The sequence below is a fragment of the Sceloporus occidentalis genome, unplaced genomic scaffold (assembly GCF_023333645.1).
Source record: "Sceloporus occidentalis isolate IW3139 unplaced genomic scaffold, rSceOcc1.0.p SCAF_8, whole genome shotgun sequence".
Classification (NCBI taxonomy): domain Eukaryota; kingdom Metazoa; phylum Chordata; class Lepidosauria; order Squamata; family Phrynosomatidae; genus Sceloporus; species Sceloporus occidentalis.
The window spans coordinates 22,818,971-22,839,278 of NW_028316988.1; the positions used below are offsets into that span (position 1 = coordinate 22,818,971).

A 20,308-nucleotide genomic window follows, 5' to 3' on the forward strand; every position below is an offset into this window, starting at 1 on the left:
CCAGATGCCAAGGGAGCAGTGATGAGATTTCCTGCAGATCCCCTTGGGGTTTTCCTGCATTTCCAGCAGGGTTGGGGGGGTGAGACTGGTCTCCTTCTCCTCTGTCTATCACAGCTGGGTTTTCATGGAAACAAAACAAGTTTCACCATTAGAAGAATATATCTTAGATGTAATGTCACAAGCTACTGACTTGCAGAACTGTCTCTTTTTTGATCTCTAGAGGGTCCAGGACAGTTTGGGACCTGAGCAGAGGCAAGGGGGAGAGGAGGCCCGGAGGGCCACAGAGCACCAGAAAGCACAAATCTGGCTCCTTCCTATATCTCTAAAATCTACTCGCCCTTTTTCAGAAATAGAGAACCCCCGAGAGAAGACCAGCACCCTCATACGCCGCAAGAAAGCTGGCCTATCCTTGGAGATGGAGGAGTGCCGCCTCTTGGTGGAGCGGGGGAGCAGGTAACCTGGCCTAGCCAGCAAAAGGAAGGGGAAGAGCATCCCATGTGGGCCCTGGGCCTCATACCCACCATGTCATCTCCTTGGGAAGCACAGAGGGGGGATTTCTTTTCTACAAAGGAAAAGAACCCACCCTTTAAAAGACTGCTTTACATTTATATGTCTAGGGAGGATGTGTGTGTGTGTATGCATGTGCCCAACTAGGAAGAGGAGCGATACTGGCTGGGCAGTGCCAGATTCTGCATGCGATAAGGTTTTAGTGTAAGCAAAGGCTGCAGTGCTAGAAAGATTACAAAAGTGTGATAGGGTAGAGAGCAGCCCAGCTCCACAACGGTTTGGAAGGCAATGCTATTTTAGTGTGACAAGGCCCTGAGTGCCTGGCTGAGCTCTGTGCAGGGCTGCCACGTGCATGCATGCATCTCTTCTTGCAGGTGTCTCCCTCACTCTGGTCTGTGCATAGGAGTGAGTATGTGCATGGGCGGGTAGATCTTTATCCACTCAGACTTTGAAGCTCATCCATCACCCCCTTCAAATGCACTGAGGGACCCAATGAAATGGATCAGTATCCTTTAATCTCCTCCCCGCAAAACCTTCTGTGGCTCCTGTGCAGGCTGAGCATGGTGCTTCGATTGTGTACTCCTGCATGGCTGGGGGTTGGACTGGATGGCCCTTGGGCTTTCTTCCAACTCTATGATTTTGTGACTTTACATCAGATCCATGGCTGGCATCCTGTTACTTAGTCTCAGCAGGAGTTGGCCCATTCAATCAACTGTTTAATGGGGAGTTAACATGCAGATAAATCACATTGATTCAGTCAGTCTAAAATAGGATTTAGGCCAATGTGTGTCATTCTGCAGGGCGGGCAGGTTGGGAAGGGAAATGCAACCCCTTGCTTCCTGCTTGGACTTATGGTGGGTGGGGAGGGGGAGATTTCGTTGCAGCAAGGTATGGCTGGGTTGAATTGCCCTTGTATAAATTGAAACAGGGGAATTGCTCGTTGTATCTTCCAACTCATTTAATTGTCCATGCACTTTTTCTTCCTCTGCTTGTATTTTTAAGGACTTGGCCTGGCCTTCCCAGAACCACCCTGGTGGGTCTCCCAAACCAAATTATCTGGCGAGAAACAGCTTCTGTGACAACAGCCAAGACCACCTTGGGTCACATGGCTGCCGTAGAAGAGAGAGATGCAGTTTACAGGGTAGGAAATGGGGGATGGAACCGCTGCAGCTGACATTTGTAGTCATTGCCTTGTCCTTGGTGGGACACCTATCTCAGTTGGGCAGGGCTGTGGCGGAATGTGGCTCTGCAAGAATCCTCAGCAGCAGCACCAAAGCACCCGAGAGATGCCTGAGGAGACCAAGGGGCAGCCTTTCTCTGTGGCCAGGGAGAAGGAACCACTGCAGGGGGACTGTATCTGTTGAATTTCTCCCCTGGATTTCTGCAGAGAGGTACCAACCTCCCTCGATGCCTGCAACTCTGGTTGCAAGTGCGCACCACAGTTCCTGCAGAATTACAGGCTAACCCTTGGGAAAGTTTGCTGGTCTCCCTCCTGTCCCATCCCATCCTGTGAGGGATCTGAGGCTGTGGGAGTAGTTGTCACAAATGGAGCTTCTCCCCTTCTAAAGGAAAACCTCTGGCAAGCAGTACATGGTACAGTTAGTTCTTTGGACTACAGCTCCCAGATGTTTAAGGCCACCAAAGGGTGATCAAAGGCTGCTCCCAGAGAAGCAGCTGCTTCTCCTAGCACTTTGGGTGAAAGGAAGGCTTGCTTGCATCTTCCTTCCCTTTGTAGATCCTCTGGGAAGGGAACAGGTGTGGGAAGGCATGGTGATGGGGGGGCAGCAAAAGAAGGAAGGTGCAGTAGCAGGAGGGCTCTCTTTTGTCTCCTTCTTGGGCTGTGCAGAAGTTCAAGCAAATACTGGAAGGAGAGTTTGCCAGGATCAAGGAGGAGAGCACAGCACATCTCCTGAAGGCCCAGCACTGGGCAGACTGGTGGAAGAAGTCTGTGCAGAAAATCAAGCAGCTCTATGCCTAAATCCTATCAACACCCCTCCCTTCACCCCATGGTTTGCATATATTTTTATCTAGAGAAAAACAAATACATTATTTTAGAAATCATGCTGTGGTGGTGATATTTTTGGTTGTGTTCTGGGGTGGTGGGTCTGTGTTCTTCCAAGCCTCCAACCTGTTGAGCTGCTCAGGTGCTGCTCCCCTGCATGATATACAACCCTCCTGCCTTTGCCGGCTCAGTCTCCCAGGGTTGTCTACTCTGATGGCAGCATCATTCCAGGTCCCCAGGCAAAGGCCTTCCCATTTCTTGCCACTCAGGCCACTTGAAGTTGAACTGGAGATGCCACTGGGATTTTGAACTCAGGACCTTGGGGGCAAGTGAGGAGGCAGAAGGAGGTAAGTTTGTGTTTTGGGGGCCAGAGCCAGTTGTGTGCCTGTGCTGTTTGGAAGGCTTGTCTGGTGCATGTGCTTGTTTCTGGCCATGCACATCGCCTGAGCACATGAGGTAAGGGGATGGGGCTTGGTTGGGGGGCTAGAAGCCATGAGCTGTATATAGCTGCCACCTCAGTTTCAGGAGCTCAGTGAACAGTAAAAGGTAAATACAGTAGATAGTTTGTGGAGGAGATTATGAGTGGGAGGCCTGGAGAGCTATGCTGCTGCCATGAGGCAATGAACATGGATGATGATGAGTTGCTGCAGTGTTTGTGCCATGTTTGTTTTCCTGCCAGAGGGTCTGCCATGCTGTACTTGCTCCAGGTGGAAGCTGTTTGCCTTACTGGTACAGCAACATGGGACTCATGTCTCACTTTGACCCACTTTGACTTAGCAGTGAGGATGAAACTTTTTGGGGAAAAGTGGAGCAGGCTCTTTTGGAAGCACAAGAAGTGGGGGATGCCTCTGAAGAGGGCAAGGATTCCAAACCACAGGAGGAAAATCCTGGAGGCATGTGACACACAGAAACAGACCTTCCAGCTTGGAGCTACACAACCATTTCTAAGCTCTCCCCTTCATCAGTGACTGTGATGCAAAGGAACGGGGACAAGTGCCTCTGGACCCTGAGGACACGGAGCCATGGTTGTTTCTGGGGATGGAAGAGCAAAGGGTTGGGGCTTGATAAGATGACTTGAGAGGAGTGTGAAGGTCAATGATGTAACAGGGAGGTTGACATGGTGCATCAAACCCACTGACTATTACCCCTTCTTTCTGATCCATGTGGAAACAAATGTGGTAAGATAAGTTATGTCAACCCTGAGGCAAAACCTATCCTGGGTTTTCTTGGCAAGATTTGTTCAGCGGGTGTTTGGCCTTGTCTTCTTCTGAGGCTGAGAGTGTGAGCTGCGTAAGGTCACTCAGTGGGTTTCCATGGCTGAACGTCAGGGATTTGAACCCTGCTCTCCACAGTCATCACCCTATGCTCAAACCACAACACTATGCAGGCTCTCCACTTCTGTAGATGATACCAGCAGACAAATGTTGGCCTCTTGTACCATGTTCTGTTAGTTCATGAAGAATGCCTTGCAAGAGGTGGGTTGTGTCTTACAGCAGCTGGCAAGAATGCATTTGCTAGGAGTCTTGCAAAGCTCATCAGAGGAGCCTTACACTGAATTACTTGGCGGAGTCTCCAGTGCTGGAGAGGGCAGGGCAACATCAAGGACTGGGGCAATGCTTTCAAAGGATACAGAGGGAACTGGGGCAGTGGGCAGAAAAAGCCACAACATAGAATCAGCTGGAGAGAGTGCCCCATGGCCTCAGGTGGCTGTACACCAGGGGAGGGCAAAGTGCAGCCCTTCACAGGTGTTTTTGTGGCCTCTGGAGATGCCTACAATGTTTTAAAAAATAATTGTATTAAAATTTTACAATTAAAAACCCCCCCATAGGAGCCTGTAACAAAATGAGCTTCAACAGGGAGAAGTGTAAGGTGCTGCACTTAGGAAGAAAAAATGAAATGCACAGATATAGGATGGGGGACACCTGGCTGAATGAGAGACTTATATGTGTGAAAGGGATCTAGGAGTCCTAATAGACCACAAGTTGAACATGAGTCAACCATGTGATGCGGCAGCTAAAAAGGCCAATGCGATTTTAGGTTGCATCAAGGGAAGTAATAGTCCCACTCTATTCCCCACCTGGAATATTGTGGCCAGTTCTGGGCTCCACAATTCAAAAAGGACATTGAGAAACTGGAGCCATGTGTCCAAAGGAGGGCAACTAAAATGGTGAAAGGTATGGAAACCATGAAGCCCTATGCGGAGAGACTTAAGGAGCTGGGGATGTTTAGCCTGAAGAAGCGGTTAAGAGGTGATATGATAGCCCTGTTTAAATACTTGAAGGGATGCCATATTGAGGAGGGAGCAAGCTTGTTTTCTGCTGCTCCAGAGACTAGGACCAGGAACAATGGATGCAAGCTCCAGGAAAAGGGATTCCAGCTCGACATTAGGAGGAACTTCCTGAGAGTCAGGGCTGTCTGACAGTGGAGCACATTCATTCCCAAGGAAAGTGGTGGAGTCTCCTCCTTTGGAGGCCTTTAAACAGAGGCTTGGTGGCCATCTGTCACTGGGGCTGCTTTGACGGAGAGTTCCTGCATGGCAGAAGGGGGCTGGACTGGGTGCCCTTCTTGGGGTCTCTCCCAACTCTAGGCTTCTAACAGCAGCCCTGATGGCCCTGATGGCCCTCTGGGGGCTCCTGAAAGGGCGGGAGCGGGGCTGAGCCTCCTGGCCCAGCTGGCCTTGCCCCGGGCGAAGACGCGGCAGGAGGAGGAGGGCCGCCCAGGGGATGCCGCCCGGCCGGCGGGGCACAAAGGCAGCGCTGCCCTCCTCCCTTCGCAGAGCCTCCAAGGCAGCAGCCAGGCGGCCAGGCATCCTTCCTTCCTTCCTTCCTTCCTTCCTTCCTTCCTTCCTTCCTTCCTTCCTTCCTTCCCCAGAGAGAGAGAGAGAGCTCTCCGGTGGCCCCGGACCCCGAGGCTCCTGCAGCGGGGCAGCAGGGTTATGCCTCCGGGCGCCCTTGTCAGCCAGGAGGGGAGGGAGGAGAGCCCCTGAAAGCCCTGAATCCCGGGGGATGCCTCTCCTTCGCCGGCTTTTAGCATCCTTCTGCCAGAAGAAGGGAGAAGCCGCCGCCCTTCTTGGCCAAGAGCGAAAGCGAAAGCCGGCGCCGGGAGCCTGGCGGGCGGAAGGTGGGTCGGAGGCAGCAGGGAGGCGGCTGCTGGCCCCGCGGTAAGAGCAGGCCCCCAGAGTCCAGACTGGCCCCTGCCCAGGGCTCCTCTGCCTTCCTCGGAGACCCCCCGAGGCCATCCAGCCCAGCCTCCTTTGCCAGGAGGCCGGAAGGCAGCGCCCAGCCTCTGGCCAACCTCCGAAGAGGAAGACTTGGCCAAACAACATCGGGGTTGGCAAATCTGGGATGACAAAGAGGGCAGAAGTGCTTCTAAAGAAAGCACAGGCCGGTGGGTGTTGTGTGTGTGTGTGTGTGTGTGTTGGGATTGTTGTGATGATGGAGGAGGAAGCCGGCTGGAAGGGAAGTGTTCATTGTGTGCCCCGCGAAAGGACAAAACACACAAACTACTGTTCAGCCCTGTTTAAACACTTGAAGGGATGTCATATTGAGGAGGAATAAGCTTGTTTTCTGCTGCTCCAGAGACTAGGACCCGGAACAATAGATGCAGAAAAAGAGATTCCAGCTCAACGTTAGGAGGAACTTCCTGAGAGTAAGGGCTGTTCGACAGTGGAACAAACTCCTTCCTCGGAGTGTAATGGAGTCTTCTTCCTTGGAGGCTGTCTTTAAGCAGAGGCTGGATGGCCATCTGTCTGTAATGGGGATGCTGTGATGGAGAGTTCCTGCATGGCAGAAGAAGGGGGCTGGACTTGATGGCCCTTGGGGTCTCTTCCAACTCTAGGATTCTATGATTCTATGACATCCAAAATTGTTTGTCTGCACAATGGAGCCCCCAGCAGTCTTGTTCAGGGCTGGGCAGCCTCCATAGGGCTGATGGGAGCTGCAGTCCCAGAGCACATGGAGGGCCACCTCCAGTCTCCTTTCTTGCATCACAGACCTCTCGCCACCTTCCATGGTCCAGAGGTTTTCTCTCCCCTTCCTTCCCCCCCCCCGAAACATCCATCCTCCCTGGAGCAGGGACAACATAGGGGGTGTTCCCACTTAACTTTTAAATCGCTATATAATACACCGATTGTATTAAAACTTCTACACAGCCATGAAAAGTAGAGGAGTTTTCACTCTTGCAACACTTTCCACAAGTTTCAGGATGAGGACATTTTTTGGCCATCAGCCACCAATAATACCATTCCCCTAAATAACAAATGCTGCACTGCCAGTTTGCCTGGAACATGCAGCGTGGCTGGCATTTGTGATTTTGCCACCCACAGGAAGACCCTGAGCCCTCTCACCAGGTGGGTGCCAAGGGGTTTGTGGTGGAGGGCGAGGGACGGGGAGACACCAGCAGTTTCCTTGCTGGATCCTGTGAGGTTTCAGTGAGCGTTTCCTTCTTCCAGGAACCAGGAAAATGTTGGGCAGAGAGGCCATGCTGGGTCAAAAACTGTTGCGGCTTCTTCCCCTGGGACTTTGCTTCGTCGCTGTGCCTGTACTTGTCTGGTGAGTCTCCCTTCCAAACTGTGCCCTCTTTCCTCCAAGACGGTGCTGGGGACAAGCTCCAGGCTCCCGGGTCTCCCTCGTCCAACAGACCCCTGGGGCCACATTGAGAGGGCTCCCATCCTCAACTCATGGTTTTGCCCCTTCCCTTGAGTAAAGTCGCAAAAACCCTTGTTGAATGCCTGGGCAGGAAAACTCTAGGTTTTACCCTTGACTTATCCACAGGTCATATCAAAATCCATAATTCTGACCCCAAAACCTAATCTTGACTTATACATATACGTAAGAATATAGGGTAAGATTTGGTTTGCTCACCCTCATCCAGTCTGTTACTGGCAGCAGTCACTTGTTTAGTACAGAGACAACGTCCATCAGGAACGTAGTCAGGATTTTAGGAAGGGGGGGGGTCCAGACTAAGTGCCACCATTATAATGGGGCTGGAGGGGGTGGCGCAGCAGCACACACCATTCATTTTTCTAATGGAAGGGGGGGCCCGGACCCCAAGATCCCCCCCTTAGCTACGTCCCTGCATCATGGAAACAGATGGAATGGAGAGAGGGTAACCAGTCCACTCTCAAAGAGGGTAACCAGCCCTTGCCCTCACCCCACCCGCAAAGTGGCTCCCCCAAGGGGCAACCCCAGCTATTGGCCACCCAGGGAGCCCCTTATGCCCCTCTTCAGGCCAAAGAGCAGATGGTGGCAACGCTGGCACTGTACCAAGGAGCATGGCACCTGCTGCTGTAGGGGAGCAGATGGTCTTCCCAGGAGACAGGGGTGTCTCTTAGGCAAGAGAGGCCACAGCAAATGGATGATGGGGTCAGCAGTAGGCCTCTGGAGCAGTGGTGCGCTGACTGGTCATGTGAGTGTCCATTAGTAGGCTGACCATATTTTCTTCAGACAGAAACAGGACATTGGGATGGCAAAAACAGGACAGGGTTATGTAATGTTCCGTATTCATGAAGAGGTACAATGGACCCTTGTGATCCGCTGGGGTTTGGTTCCAGGAACCCCCCCGTGAATAACAGAATCCGTGTATGCTCAAGTCCCATTAAATACAGTGGCATAGCAAAATGGTGTCCCTTTTTTAAAATGGAAAAAAAAATCAAAGTTTGATACTTGAAATTTATACTTCTTTTTAATATTCTCATGCCGTGGATGCTTGAATCCGTGCATAAAAAATCTGTGTATAAGGAGGGCCAACTGTAAGATGATACCAAGTTTTATGACATGAACAAATTGAGCTAACAATTATTCTTAAGTGACAGAACTCATACAAAATTGGGTAGGCATTGTATTTCACCACAATCGCACCATGAATATTTCTCCTATGAAGTAATCTTACTCAGCAAACTTCAGTTTTTCATCACCTTCTCATAAAACTTCTCACACTCCACGACACAATTTTTTTTACAACCACAATTTTGAATAGGGATCTTCAAACCATTTTCACAACATAACAGCATTTTTTTTCTTGAAAATGAAACAAAATTGACATATTAAAACAATGGTATGGTCTGAAAAAAATATGGGGAAAAAAGTATTGTTCCATTTAAAATGGTATATGTGCTCAGCCTATCCATTAGGCTATTTTTAAGGCCTGTCTTACATCTCTGAACCCCCTCCTTGTCCTCCTTCTTGTTGCAGGTTTTTGATAGGGAGCAGCCCCATCCACTACCTTCCGTTTTACCTTCCCTGCCCAGAGATCTTGTAAGTATCCTTTGGCTGCCCAAAATGGTTCTTGGGCAGTCTGCAACTCCCATCATATCCAAGTGCCTGGGTTGTCTCCCTCTTAGACACCCCAGTGGGCATCCATCTGCTGGGGTCCCTGCTGCCAGCTGGTGTGTCCATCCATGGGCTAGATGGACACAGTCTGTGTGCTCCAAGACGGGCCCCTTGTTCCACAGAGACCCATTGGGCTGGATCCACTTCTACAGCCTGGCCTTTCCCATCCCTTCTGTCTGGGTTGACCAGCAGCCTGACTCAGGGCAAGGTGGCTTCTGGTGGGTTTTTGCTGGATAGAGCAGGATGCAGTTTGGTGGGGGGCTGTGTGGGTTCCTCTGTGTGATTTCATTTGACAGAGTTCCTGGATCCATCATGCCTATATGGTTGCCAACCTCAGTCCTCCAGGCTTCACAGGGGACCTCCTACTCTTGCCCTCCAAAAACCCAAACCAGTCATGGCATGGAGAAGTCTGACTGGGGGACCTTTTGGAGTGGAGGAATGTTTTTTAACAAAAAGCCAGAGGAATGGGGTTTTCTCTAGAGTGGCTGGCTACAGTCCAGAAACAAGATTGCATTTTGTGGGTCCCCCCTTGTTATTTTATATTGTTCATTGTCTGCTAAGAACCCCAAGTGTCATATAGTTTTGCCATTTGAAGCTCATAGAACAATAACAGCTCACACTCATCATGTAGACAGGGTGCTTCTCATGCCTCCGGTGTGATATCTCAGCCAGATCATAACCTTGAGCAGAGAAACTGACCAGAAAAGAGCTAACAGCCTGCTTTGGCTGTGTTTGGTTTTTATGGAAGGAGGGGGCTGCTTGGTGAAACCTGTATGTCAGCACAGTGAGTGTACCAATGCACAAGATGCCAGGCAAAGTCTAAGGCTGTGCCTGCACTGCAAAAATAATCCAGGTTGACACCACTTTAACTGCCATGGCTCAATGCTATGGAATTCTGGGAACAGTAGTTTGTTGTGACACCACAGCTCTCTGACAGGGAAAGCTATCTGTTTCAAAACGACAGAGCCCAGAATTCCATAGCATTGAGCCATGGCAGTTAAAGTGGTGTCAACCTGGATTATTTCTGTTGTGTGGACGCAACCTTCGTGAGGACCTGGGAAACAACTCTGCTGTATTTAATTCCTTTATATTGCCCCAGTGAAAGCTCTGGGATACTCTCTCTCTCTCTCTCTTTCTCTGTGTGTGTGTGTGTGTGTGTGAAGGATGGGGGCTGCTGTGACCCTTTAGAGGGAGGCAGACACTTGCCAGCCCTTCTCTGGATGTTGTCCACTTCAAAATCATTGTGCCTCAGTCCATGGTCTTAAAACATACGTTTTGAATGATGGAGGACTAGGGGAGAAATCAAGTGGAGTTCGCCTTGAAATACAGCATTTTAAGAAGAGGCTGGATTGCGAGAAGATGGCAGCCCAAAGATCCCACAGAGGGTCAGGATCTGCTGCAGATTTTACTTGTATACAGCCCTGGATGTCTTGTGATAAAAGGGAAAGATGGAAACATTTTAATGAATAAATCGACTGTGCCTCCCTTTTTGATCTCTTTCTGTTGGCAGGATAAGATCTTTTTATCTAAACAAGGCTTTGGTCTTCAGCTGGATGGGGCAGAAGGCTCTTTCAATGGAGTTTGCTGTGTTTTTGTCTCTTAAACATGCCCTACGTGTCTTAAAATATTTTAGTAAGATAATTAAAACAAAACTTGACATTTGTAACATATATAGTTTAAACTGTATCCTGCTTTAACCAGCACTGTAAACTACCTTGAGTCCACATTGGGAGAAAGCTAAGATACATAGCCAGCCTTCAACTTTTGCAGGGCTAACCTCCACAGATTCTATTATTTGCAAGTTTGCCATCATCTGGCCACAGTCACTTTCCTCCCGCTTTCCAGGACGGAGGCTTGGGTGTTGTAGCCCATAGAGAAAGGAATGTAGAGTGAGGTAAGGCCTCCAGGCCTAGCCGGTCCTGTGTTCCTGTCTCTGTGGGCTGAGAATAACAGGAAGGGTGCTGTCCAGGAAAGCTGCCAACAGAGAAACTGATAAGACTGAGATAGGCAAGTGGAAACAAGCGCAAAGCTTTGCAGCAGCAAGGAAACAGTTCTAAGAGCACACTACCAGTCCAATGCCCAATAGAGCAAAACCAGAAGCCAGTCCAGAGTCCAGGATTCCAGAGAGCAGGTCAGCAAGTCCAGTCCTGGGTCAAGAGTTCCAGAGAGCAGGTCAGCAAGTCCAGTCCTGGGTCAAGAGTTCCAGAGACCAGGTCAGCAAGTCCAGTTCTGGGTCAAGAGTTCCAGAGACCAGGTCAGCAAGTCCAGTTCTGGGTCAAGAGTTCCAGAGACCAGGTCAGCAAGTCCAGTCCTGGGTCAAGAGTTCCAGAGACCAGGTCAGCAAGTCCAGTCCTGGGTCAAGAGTTCCAGAGACCAGGTCAGCAAATCCAGTCCTGGGTCAGTAGTTCCAGAGACCAGGTCAGCAAGTCCAGTCCTGGGTCAAGAGTTCCAGAGAGCAGGTCAGCAAGTCCAGTCCTGGGTCAAGAGTTCCAGAGACCAGGTCAGCAAGTCCAGTCCTGGGTCAGTAGTTCCAGAGACCAGGTCAGCAAGTCCAGTCCTGGGTCAAGAGTTCCAGAGAGCAGGTCAGCAAGTCCAGTCCTGGGTCAAGAGTTCCAGAGACCAGGTCAGCAAGTCCAGTCCTGGGTCAGTAGTTCCAGAGACCAGGTCAGCAAGTCCAGTCCTGGGTCAAGAGTTCCAGAGACCAGGTCAGCAAGTCCAGTCCTGGGTCAAGAGTTCCAGAGACCAGGTCAGCAAGTCCAGTCCTGGGTCAAGAGTTCCAGAGACCAGGTCAGCAAGTCCAGTCCTGGGTCAAGAGTTCCAGAGACCAGGTCAGCAAGGCCAGTCCTGGGTCAGTAGTTCCAGAGAGCAGGTCAGCAAGTCCAGTCCTGGGTTAAGAGTTCTAGGTCAATCCGAGGTCTAGGAAGCAAGGAGTCTGTCAGCAAAGTCCGAGGGAGTCAGAGAGAGAAGCTTTTGCCAGGGAACGTTTATATTAGACTAGTACTTAATCACGCCTGCTTAGCGATTCATTTCTCATTTAACCTCCGGGATTGCCTGAGGCACACTCTTTCCGTCCTTCTTTGGCTGAAGGTAGCTACCTGCTCCTCCTGCTCCTCTATGTCTCCCAGACCTGGAATCTCTTCTGGGGGGAGGCTGGGCTGCTGAGGCACAGACTCTGCTGGAGCTGGCAAATCCAAACTATGGCCTGACTCAGCCGACTCTGTTGAAGCTGGCAGGGCAGAGCTGGAGCCCATGGTGTCCACACACCCCCAAGGCTTGAGCCCATGGTGTCCACATTCATGCAGCAGCCTTGGGCTGTAGGAGGGGCAGCAGTGGGGTCTGGCCAACAGGTGTACATTCTTAATGCTTCTGAACCTTGAGGCTGTCGGGTGAACTTGCATATGGCAGCCTTCGGTTTCATGGGGTGGCGGTGATGGCAGGGTCTGGCTCCAGGCATGTATTTTTCATTCTTCAAGGAGCCCAAGGAATGGGTGCCGGGCAGCTGGACCTTGTTGCTGACTTGCTGCTGCCCACTGTATTTATTGTTCCCCCACTTTTGTGAGGGTCTTGTGCCCCTAACTCCCACAAATGTGGAGGGCCAACTGGGCACTGAATAAATGAATAGACTTTGAAGGGGTTCCAGGAACCAACAGAAACTGAACCTTTTCTGTCTAAAATGGATGCTGAATAGCATTTCTAACCCCTTAAACCAAGTGATGGATTTGGGTCTCAGACAGCAAAAGACAGCTACATCCTTAGCGTCTTGCTTGCTGGACTTCCAGGCACATTTGGAATTGCCAGAAAACAGGCCCAGAAGGTGGGATGCTAGGTCTGGAAGCTCAGTGTGAAGTAGTCCTGGTCTAGACTTGGTCCCTATGGGATGGGAGATGTTTCTGCCATTCCTCCCTCGCTGCCACACACTGAGATTTTTCATCTATTGTCTTCTTCAGCCAGGCCTTTTCCTGATTCATCTGCTGGCGATGGGCCTTTTTGTCCATGAGCCCTGGGTGGTTGACTTGTTTACATCCTATCCTATCCTTACCCCAGTATTGGAACCCAAGATGGCTTGCAAAAGTTAAAGCAAATACAGTAAAAAGCAATTACAAAAAGAGAGTTCAAAACATACAAAAAGAAGTAATTATTAAAATGCTTGTAATAGGTGACTTTGCTGTTTTTGTCCACTGACAATACTATATCTGGTTTTTATTTGCAAACTCTGCTTTTTAGAATGAGAAGTAGTTTAAACATCCATCTGTTTTCATGTCAATATACAATTCCCTTTTCCACATTGGTGGTGAGATTGTGGTTTTTCTTGTTCTGTGCATTCAAAAATACAACATGCAAAGACTCTTAGCTCCCGACCTGCAGGTAATGCTTCCCTTTTCCTCTCTCTTTCTGAGCAGTGCTATGAAACTGCAGTACCGAGGGGAGAAAATGTCTGGGCTTTTTCCACGGTAAGTGCTGATCTGCCCATCCTCCCTTTGAAAGGCTAGCTTCCTTTTTGAACTGCTCTTACATACTGCTGTTTGCTTGTTACTCTTTCCAGATTCTATTATCTTCAACCAAATGCTGTTCAACAGACGTAAGTACCCTGGAAAAAAGTCTGATATTGCAAGAGGCTGAGTCATATGATTGCACTTAAATAATTTCATAAACATCTACATGGAGAAGGGATGGAAGAATTGAGGAATATGACTTCCTTAGAGGGCGCTTGTAAAAGTTATTAGAACTATGATAATATGACTAATATCATATTAATATAATCTATTTCTATAATTGATAATCTCATTATCAATTTCCTCTGATTAGTAAAACTGCTTAGATGAAGCCCTTTAATCCTGCAGGGTCTCATTTGTTCTTTGATTCATTGAAAAAGCTCATGTTTTTCAAATGCAAAGTGAGAGTTTTAATTCCTGTTAGATAACATAGCAAGGTTCTGCAATTTGCTTTATTTTGGAGATAAAAGGGCATTGTGCTAACTAACTCAATCCTTTAGCTCATTGGTGGGCAGGAGGCAGACTGCGTAGGTCTTTGAGTCATTTGTGGAAGATCAGCAAGAGACACCCCCCCCCCTTCCTAGCGTGAGGCTTCGGATGTGTGTGACAAAAAGATTTTGTATGCAGACCCCTGTTCTGTGCTTGAAAAGCAGCTCCTGGGCTGGGGATGGATTTGCTGGTCTGCCTTCCTGAGCCCCTCGTCTGCATCTGTCTCCTTTTGCTGAAGCCCAGGTCCCTGCTATCCCAAAGGGTAGTCATGGCTTTTCACAGGAGGGATGGTAGCTTGATCGACCCTCCTGGGGTGTTTCCTCATGCCTTTTTTCAGCTCCCTTTTTCCTTTGCTTCTCCAGACGCAGTGATGTACTCACAGTGACCCCCTGGCTGGCCCCCATTGTATGGGAGGGGACATTCAACTCGGACATGTTGGACGCCATCTACAAACCCTTGAACCTCACCATTGGAGTGACAGCCTTCGCTGTTGGAAAGTGAGTAGGCAGGGCAGGGGAGTCTTATGGGAGGAACTCTGGTTGTTCAAGAGTCTCCTGAAGTTTGGAGCTGTTGGCTGGAATGAGCCAATGGTATCGCCTAAATGGATTTTTATTGGGCGCTGCTGGGAAGGGGCTCCCATCTGAGCAAAGAGGCAGAGAGGCAACCAGATGGCCATGGAGTCGGGCTACATCATGCATGGCTCTGCCCAGGTGATGCCCATTAGCACTGCCCATTGCCTGGTGGTCTTTGGTCTACTGCCAGCACCAGGGCCAAGTGGTGAACAAGGAGCTACTGCAGCCATGAGGAGAAGAAGGAGGAGGAAGGAGAGACCACATGTTTCCCGTGGGCTTCTTTTTGCCCCTGGTCCCATCCCTGCTTCAGCTGCCAGTCCAGTCAGTTTGGATCGGAGGAGCCATCTTGTCCTTCCCCCCAGGCAGCAAAATGCTTCAGACTGCGCCTCTAATGATGCTCTTGATTTGTTTCATTGTTTGCTCAGATACACACAATTTGCTGACCGTTTCTTGGAGTCAGCAGAACAGTACTTCATGAGGGGCTACCGTGTGAACTATTACATCTTCACTGACAAGCCTGCGGACATCCCCACCACCCGCCTGGCCGCCGGACGAAGCCTCAACCTCCTCCCGATCAAAAGACACACGCACTGGGAAGAAATTTCCATGAGGCGGATGGAGGCCATCAACCGGCACATTGCGGGGAGGGCCCACCGAGAAGTAGACTACCTCTTTTGCCTGGACATTGACATGGTCTTCAAGCACCCCTGGGGTGCCGAGACCTTCGGGGAGACAGTTGCAGCCATCCACCCAGGCTACTACAAGGGCCCCCGAACTATGTTCCCTTACGAGAGGAGAAGTGTCTCCTCTGCCTTCATCTCCAGGGAGGAGGGAGACTTCTATTATGCTGGGGCAGTTTTCGGAGGTCTGGTGAAGCATGTGTATGAGCTGACCCGGGCTTGCCACTCAACCATCTTAGCAGACAAGGCCAACGGCGTCATGGCAGCCTGGCAAGAAGAAAGCCACCTGAACCGCCATTTGCTATCCCACAAGCCTTCCAAGCTCCTCTCTCCAGAGTATGTCTGGGATGAGACGAAACGCCCGCCTCCTGAAATGCAGGTCGTCCGCTTCTCCACTGTGTACAAGAACCATAGGCTGGTAAGGGACTGATCCAGGTAAGAGGAGGAGAGTCCATCAGTCTGTGTCTGCAGACTCCTTGCAGATTGGGCAGTGCCTGGCGGGATCAAATAAAGTCTCTGAGGACCACCATGGTGACTAAAGAGCAGGTTAGATGTGAGCCAGGTAGCCAGGGTTCAAATCTTACTTGTTCCAAAGAGTACCTGCCGGATGAACACAAAGACTGCTTTCCTGCTCTTATGAGGAGTTCTGAAGCAATCTTCCAATGCACAAGGCACCTGTTTTTTTTAAATAGAGAACATTGGGATAAATGGACATAATGTGAAAGCTGATGAAGCTGAAGTGAGATGGAAGCCCTGCCTCCCCCTTCCTGCAACTCCCCAGCTGCAAAAACGAAATGGTATATTAAAAATGCCCGGCTCTGAATTTCAGCAGCAATCTATAAAGTGCATTGTGATAAAGGAAATAAAAGAGAGTGTTTCACCCATATTCTTAATCCAGTCTATCTTGGTGGTGGAAAATTGGGTCCGTGGAGGCTCCCAGGATGTGGTTCCATCATGTCATTCTACATCATCTCAGGAATTCCTCCCTCTTCAGGGACAGTCTGGCCATCCCACCTCTCCTCTCTGTGGGACGGAGGCTAGCCATCCTCCACCAACAATAGATTGGTAGCCAATTGCTCTCTCTTCAGCGGCCTATCTCCCAACACAAACCTGCTGGAGATTGAACACCCTCGGTGTGGCAGTTTGGGAGTGGGCTTTCTCTCAGTCCAGCCACCATCACAGGCCCATCTGGTGGGGTCCCAAGAGACAGGGCCTTCTCAGTGGTCCCTTCTGCCCTCTGGAACCCCCTTCCACAGGTGACTGGACTGGCCCCACACTGCTCTCCTGTTGCCAGCAGGCAAAAAGCCTTTTATTTAAACAAGGTTATCATGACAAAAATCCACCAAACAGTGATACCTTTATTGACCAACTGAAATGCACAGTATACTTGTTGCAAGCTTTCAGAGCTCCACTGGCTTCTTCATCAGACAAGATGTTACATACTAAACAGGAGAAAAATTAGAGATGTTAGTAAAATGCCTGCATTTTGTTGTTTCTGTCATTAGTTAAGATGGTATGGAGAGGGTATCTTTAGCAGGCTGGCTCCTCCTCCTCTGGCCATGCAGCAATATGGCAAACAAAGTCCAGGAAATTCAAATGGACTTCCAGGGAGATGTCAGGCTTGATCTGTTTGAGAACCATTTGTTTGACTGTTTTGGGTGTCCACATATCCTCAGCACTCTTCTCCAGTACCACATTTCAAAATAATTGATTTTCTTCTTATCTGCTTTCCTGACAACTCTCACATCCATAACTGCCCAGACACAACCCTATTTCAGGAGATCCACAGATGCAGACGTAATCGGAACATATGATCTCACAGCTGCTTTGGGAAACAGTTCTGTGCCGGTGGCTCATCCAAAGCAAGTGCACCAGTGATCCACCTAGCTATGGGCTTACTTTTTGCAGACTCAGAAGAATGATTGGTGTGTGTGAAGGGTATGTGAAAGGTATCCTAGCAGGCAGGATCCTCACCATCCACACTTATTATGCTCCTGCCCAGGGCCAAATAATTTTTTTTACTCATATGCTTTCTCAGCTAGAGGACTTTGCAGAGGGGGAATTGCTACTTGGAGGCAACTCGGATATGGTAATGGAGATTAGCCGAAACAGACTGACACCATGCCCCACATGGACTAAACATCAATTTGATCTGTCTGGGCAGATCTCCTACCATCATTTGGTCATGTATGTAGGGGAAAGCACCCATTAGAGAGGGATTATACTTTTCAGAAAGATTTCAGTGCTCCTCTTGACTAGACCATATTTTGCTTTGCTCTTCTATATGCAGACATGTGGAGAAGGTTTCCATAGGAACACTCTAGCTGTCAGATTATGCTCCTCTTTCTTACCCCGATGTAGAACATAAGCAGAACTCATATATGGAGACTAAATGCAAAGATGGTGGCAAATCAGACACTTGTTGTTTCCAAGATCATCACAGATATTGCTAATTATTTTTATAGATAACGCACACCTAGAAACAAATAATGCTATTAAATGGGATGCCTTTAAAGCTGTCCTCGGAAGTAGCTTTACATATGAATCTGCATATTCGTGCTCAACATAAGCATAGAGAAAGGAACTGTTAAACTGACTAGATTCCAATTTATTCATTAAAAATGAGCAATGACTTGTGACTTGTCACTCAAAGAGACAAGCCATTTTTTGTCACACACCCTGAAATTCTATCTCACATCTCAGCTTGGGAACCCTTGCCTTGGAAAGAAGGTGCATCCCTTCTTCATAGGTTTCAGATCAGTACAGATCATAGGTTTTGTGAAACCTGGATGGTCACAGTGGGTTCCTACAGACTAGTTTCCCTACCAAATGTAGCTTATAAAGCGTTTTCTTCATCAACAATGGCAAAGAGGTTGAATTGTTTCATTTCAAAATACGTGTCTACAGATCAATTTGGTTTTGTGCCAAACAGGCAAATATTCTTTTAATGCCCTTTAATGTCTTTATCTCAGCTTCTTCCAGGTGGGCCTGGTGCAATAAAGTGCCCTCCGTTAAGCTGGAAATAAGTGTCGGTGCTAGGCCTCTAAGAGTTGGACGTGGTGCCATGTGGGTCACCAAGCTGTGGGCCACCACCACAAGACTGCTCCTCCTAAATGAGTGGGTGGGTGCCTCTCACTCCCAACTGAGAGAGTGGGTCAGTGGGTATGGGACTGATGTGGCTGGGCTTAGTTTGCCCGTCATGCCCAGTCCCTGAGGGGGGGCATGGTTCTGAAGGAGGAGGCTGGCATCTCTGCATGCACTCGATGGAGAACACACACATACACACCCTGTGAGCACTTTGGGAATATGAAGGCAGAGAATGCCTGTTGGGGTGGCATTCAGTAAGGCTGGTGCTCACAGCTGGAGTGTCCATTGCCTCCATTGCAAGGCAAGGGAGTGGGCTGACCCACATCCAGAGGCACCCAGTGTGCCCCCCCTGGGGACAATTCAATGGGGCTCCTTGCTCACCATCACCTTGCATCACACCAAATGCACTCTGCCTCTTTTTTATTATTAAAAATAATCTCGCCAGCCTTTCCCGTTGCCATAGCAACCCCATCCTTGCCAAAAACCAGCATGTGAGTGATTGTGCCAGGAAGCGCACAGCCGCCTCCCTCAGGCTCCCGGACACGTGTGGCTGTGGGGGGTCCTCTGGACTCGTGTCAGCCCCAAGGGGTGGCACATGCCCTCTTTTGCTAATGGGAAGGGTCCCACTAGGCCTCCCCAGGCCTCTGGCTAATGGCAGCCTCCTCCTCCTTGCCCACAACCTTGCTTTGTCCTCAGGCGGCAGGAGAGGGAGGTGGGCAGCATCACACCTCCACTGAGTTAGGCCCATGGGGTGTGTGTCAGTGAAGTCGGTCCCCTGCCATAATATGTCCTCTCACAAACCCAGCCTTCAGGCCAAGGGCTCACTTTTCTATGGCTTCCCCACATTAAATCCAAGGCTGTGAGATAGGCCAGGCCAAGGAGAATGCTTTCACCCAGCATTTACATGATGTGTGTCAGGGAGCCAGTGCGGTGTAGTGGTTTAAGGCCTCCTGCCCACTACCTCTTAAACTGGATCACAATTTGGTTTGAACCCTGGTTCAAAGGGAGGACATGTCCTGGAAAGGAAGGGATGAACACACGCCCTGCCGCCTCTCTCAAAAGGAAAGGGCACTCTGTGTATGCTCAGGAGCTGGGCAGGCGGGAATTGGTGTTATAGATTATTGATTATCTTGGAGATGTCTCAACCACTTTTGGCCGCTTTTGGAATGCCCGGTGGTCGTTCTTGGGTGCCAAAGCTGCCTCCTCTCTAAGGCCCCAAATGCCTCCAGTCCTGGTTTTGGATGCTAAGCAGGGTCAGCCCTGGTCAGTACTTGGATGGGAGGCCACCAACCAATACCTAAGCGCTGCAGGCTCTGTCTGTTGCAGAGGACGATGCCCAGCAGGTCGGATCTGGGTCCTCTAATAAGGGCTGCATCCACACTGGAGAAATAACCCGGTTTGGCAACGCTTTGTCTGTATCAGGGCTATGGAATTCCGGGAGTTGGAGTTTGTTGTGGGGCCCAGAGAAAAAAGCGGTGCTAAACCGGGTTATTTCTCCAGTGTGGATGCAGCCAAGGAGGAAGAGTGCTGGGACTGCAAGGCCTTCCCCTTCTCCTGGCGCGCCCTCTGCACATGCCCCGGAGCCCTCTCGTCGTGGCGCAGGGCTGGGCCTCCAGGGAGGAGCTCCGGGCGGGGAACGAACAAAGGGGCGGGCAGGCGGCGGAGCTCGGGGCCGGTCGCCCTCCATGGCTCCTCGGCGGTTCTCCGGGCGGAGGAGGCGCCGGTAGCCCCTGCCTGGCTGCCTGCCTCCTCGGTCCCTGGATCGTCAGGATGCGGGGCCCCGGCGGCAGAGGCAGCGCTGGAGCACCGGGAGGATGAGGATGAAGATGATGGTGAGGATGATGCTGGAGAGCCAGGTAAGCCTTTGCCTCCCTCGCATCCTGGCCCTCCTTTTCCCGGACACGTCCTCCATTCCAGCCCCCGGCCTCTTTCGCTTCGTCCTACATTTCCCCCTCGAAGGACCTACCTTTTGGGGGGGGGGCTGTGGAGGGGGAGATCGGGGGCAGCGGCCCAAGGAGGGGACCTTTGCACAGAGCAGGGTGGCTCAAGAGGGCACTCCACCCTCGCCACCCTCCTCCCCTGGCATTGGGGTGCCTTCCAGAGGCAGCACCCAAAGGGAGAGAGACGGAGGAGCCATCCGGGGGCACTG

General features: G+C 50.3%; 3 protein-coding genes across 7 annotated transcripts in view; all 3 read left to right on the top strand.

Moving 5' to 3' along the window:
• The window catches only part of CCDC180 (coiled-coil domain containing 180), a 47,499-nt gene extending 44,937 nt beyond the window's left edge, over window positions 1-2,562 (top strand). For all 3 annotated transcript variants that reach the window (XM_089535318.1, XM_089535319.1, XM_089535320.1), the window contains 3 exons: window positions 348-453; window positions 1,510-1,648; window positions 2,354-2,562. In XM_089535318.1, the coding sequence (XP_089391444.1) occupies window positions 348-453; window positions 1,510-1,648; window positions 2,354-2,485 (377 nt within the window). In that variant the 3' untranslated portion in view covers window positions 2,486-2,562. The remainder of the gene's footprint in view (window positions 1-347; window positions 454-1,509; window positions 1,649-2,353) is intronic.
• Window positions 2,563-5,414: 2,852 nt separating this feature from the next.
• GBGT1 (globoside alpha-1,3-N-acetylgalactosaminyltransferase 1 (FORS blood group)) lies at window positions 5,415-17,926 on the top strand. 3 transcript variants are annotated; one of them, XM_089535322.1, is made up of 7 exons: window positions 5,415-5,896; window positions 6,960-7,059; window positions 8,701-8,763; window positions 13,239-13,289; window positions 13,382-13,417; window positions 14,183-14,317; window positions 14,818-17,926. In XM_089535322.1, exons 1-7 carry the CDS (start codon window positions 5,854-5,856, stop codon window positions 15,500-15,502), a joined length of 1,113 nt encoding a protein of 370 aa, XP_089391448.1. In that variant the 5' UTR covers window positions 5,415-5,853; the 3' UTR covers window positions 15,503-17,926. The 3 variants fall into 3 exon arrangements, with proteins under 3 accessions (XP_089391448.1, XP_089391449.1, XP_089391451.1); XM_089535323.1 differs by having other exon boundaries at window positions 5,415-5,669; XM_089535325.1 differs by lacking the exon at window positions 5,415-5,896 and adding an exon at window positions 6,765-6,857.
• Window positions 17,927-19,801: 1,875 nt separating this feature from the next.
• The window catches only part of LOC149308208 (ral guanine nucleotide dissociation stimulator-like), a 66,293-nt gene continuing 65,786 nt past the window's right edge, over window positions 19,802-20,308 (top strand). Inside the window, exon 1 of the mRNA XM_089535329.1 lies at window positions 19,802-20,015. Coding sequence (XP_089391455.1) covers window positions 19,974-20,015 — 42 coding nt within the window. The 5' untranslated portion in view covers window positions 19,802-19,973. The remainder of the gene's footprint in view (window positions 20,016-20,308) is intronic.

Coding starts and splice junctions, on each gene's coding strand:
- GBGT1 (XM_089535322.1), top strand. CDS start 5,854: ATGACAAAGAGGGCAGAAGTGCTTCTAAAGAAAGCACAGGCCG. Junction 5,897..6,959: donor TCTAAAGAAAGCACAGGCCG/GTGGGTGTTGTG, acceptor TCCTTCTTCCAG/GAACCAGGAAAATGTTGGGC. Junction 8,764..13,238: donor CTTCCCTGCCCAGAGATCTT/GTAAGTATCCTT, acceptor CTTTCTGAGCAG/TGCTATGAAACTGCAGTACC.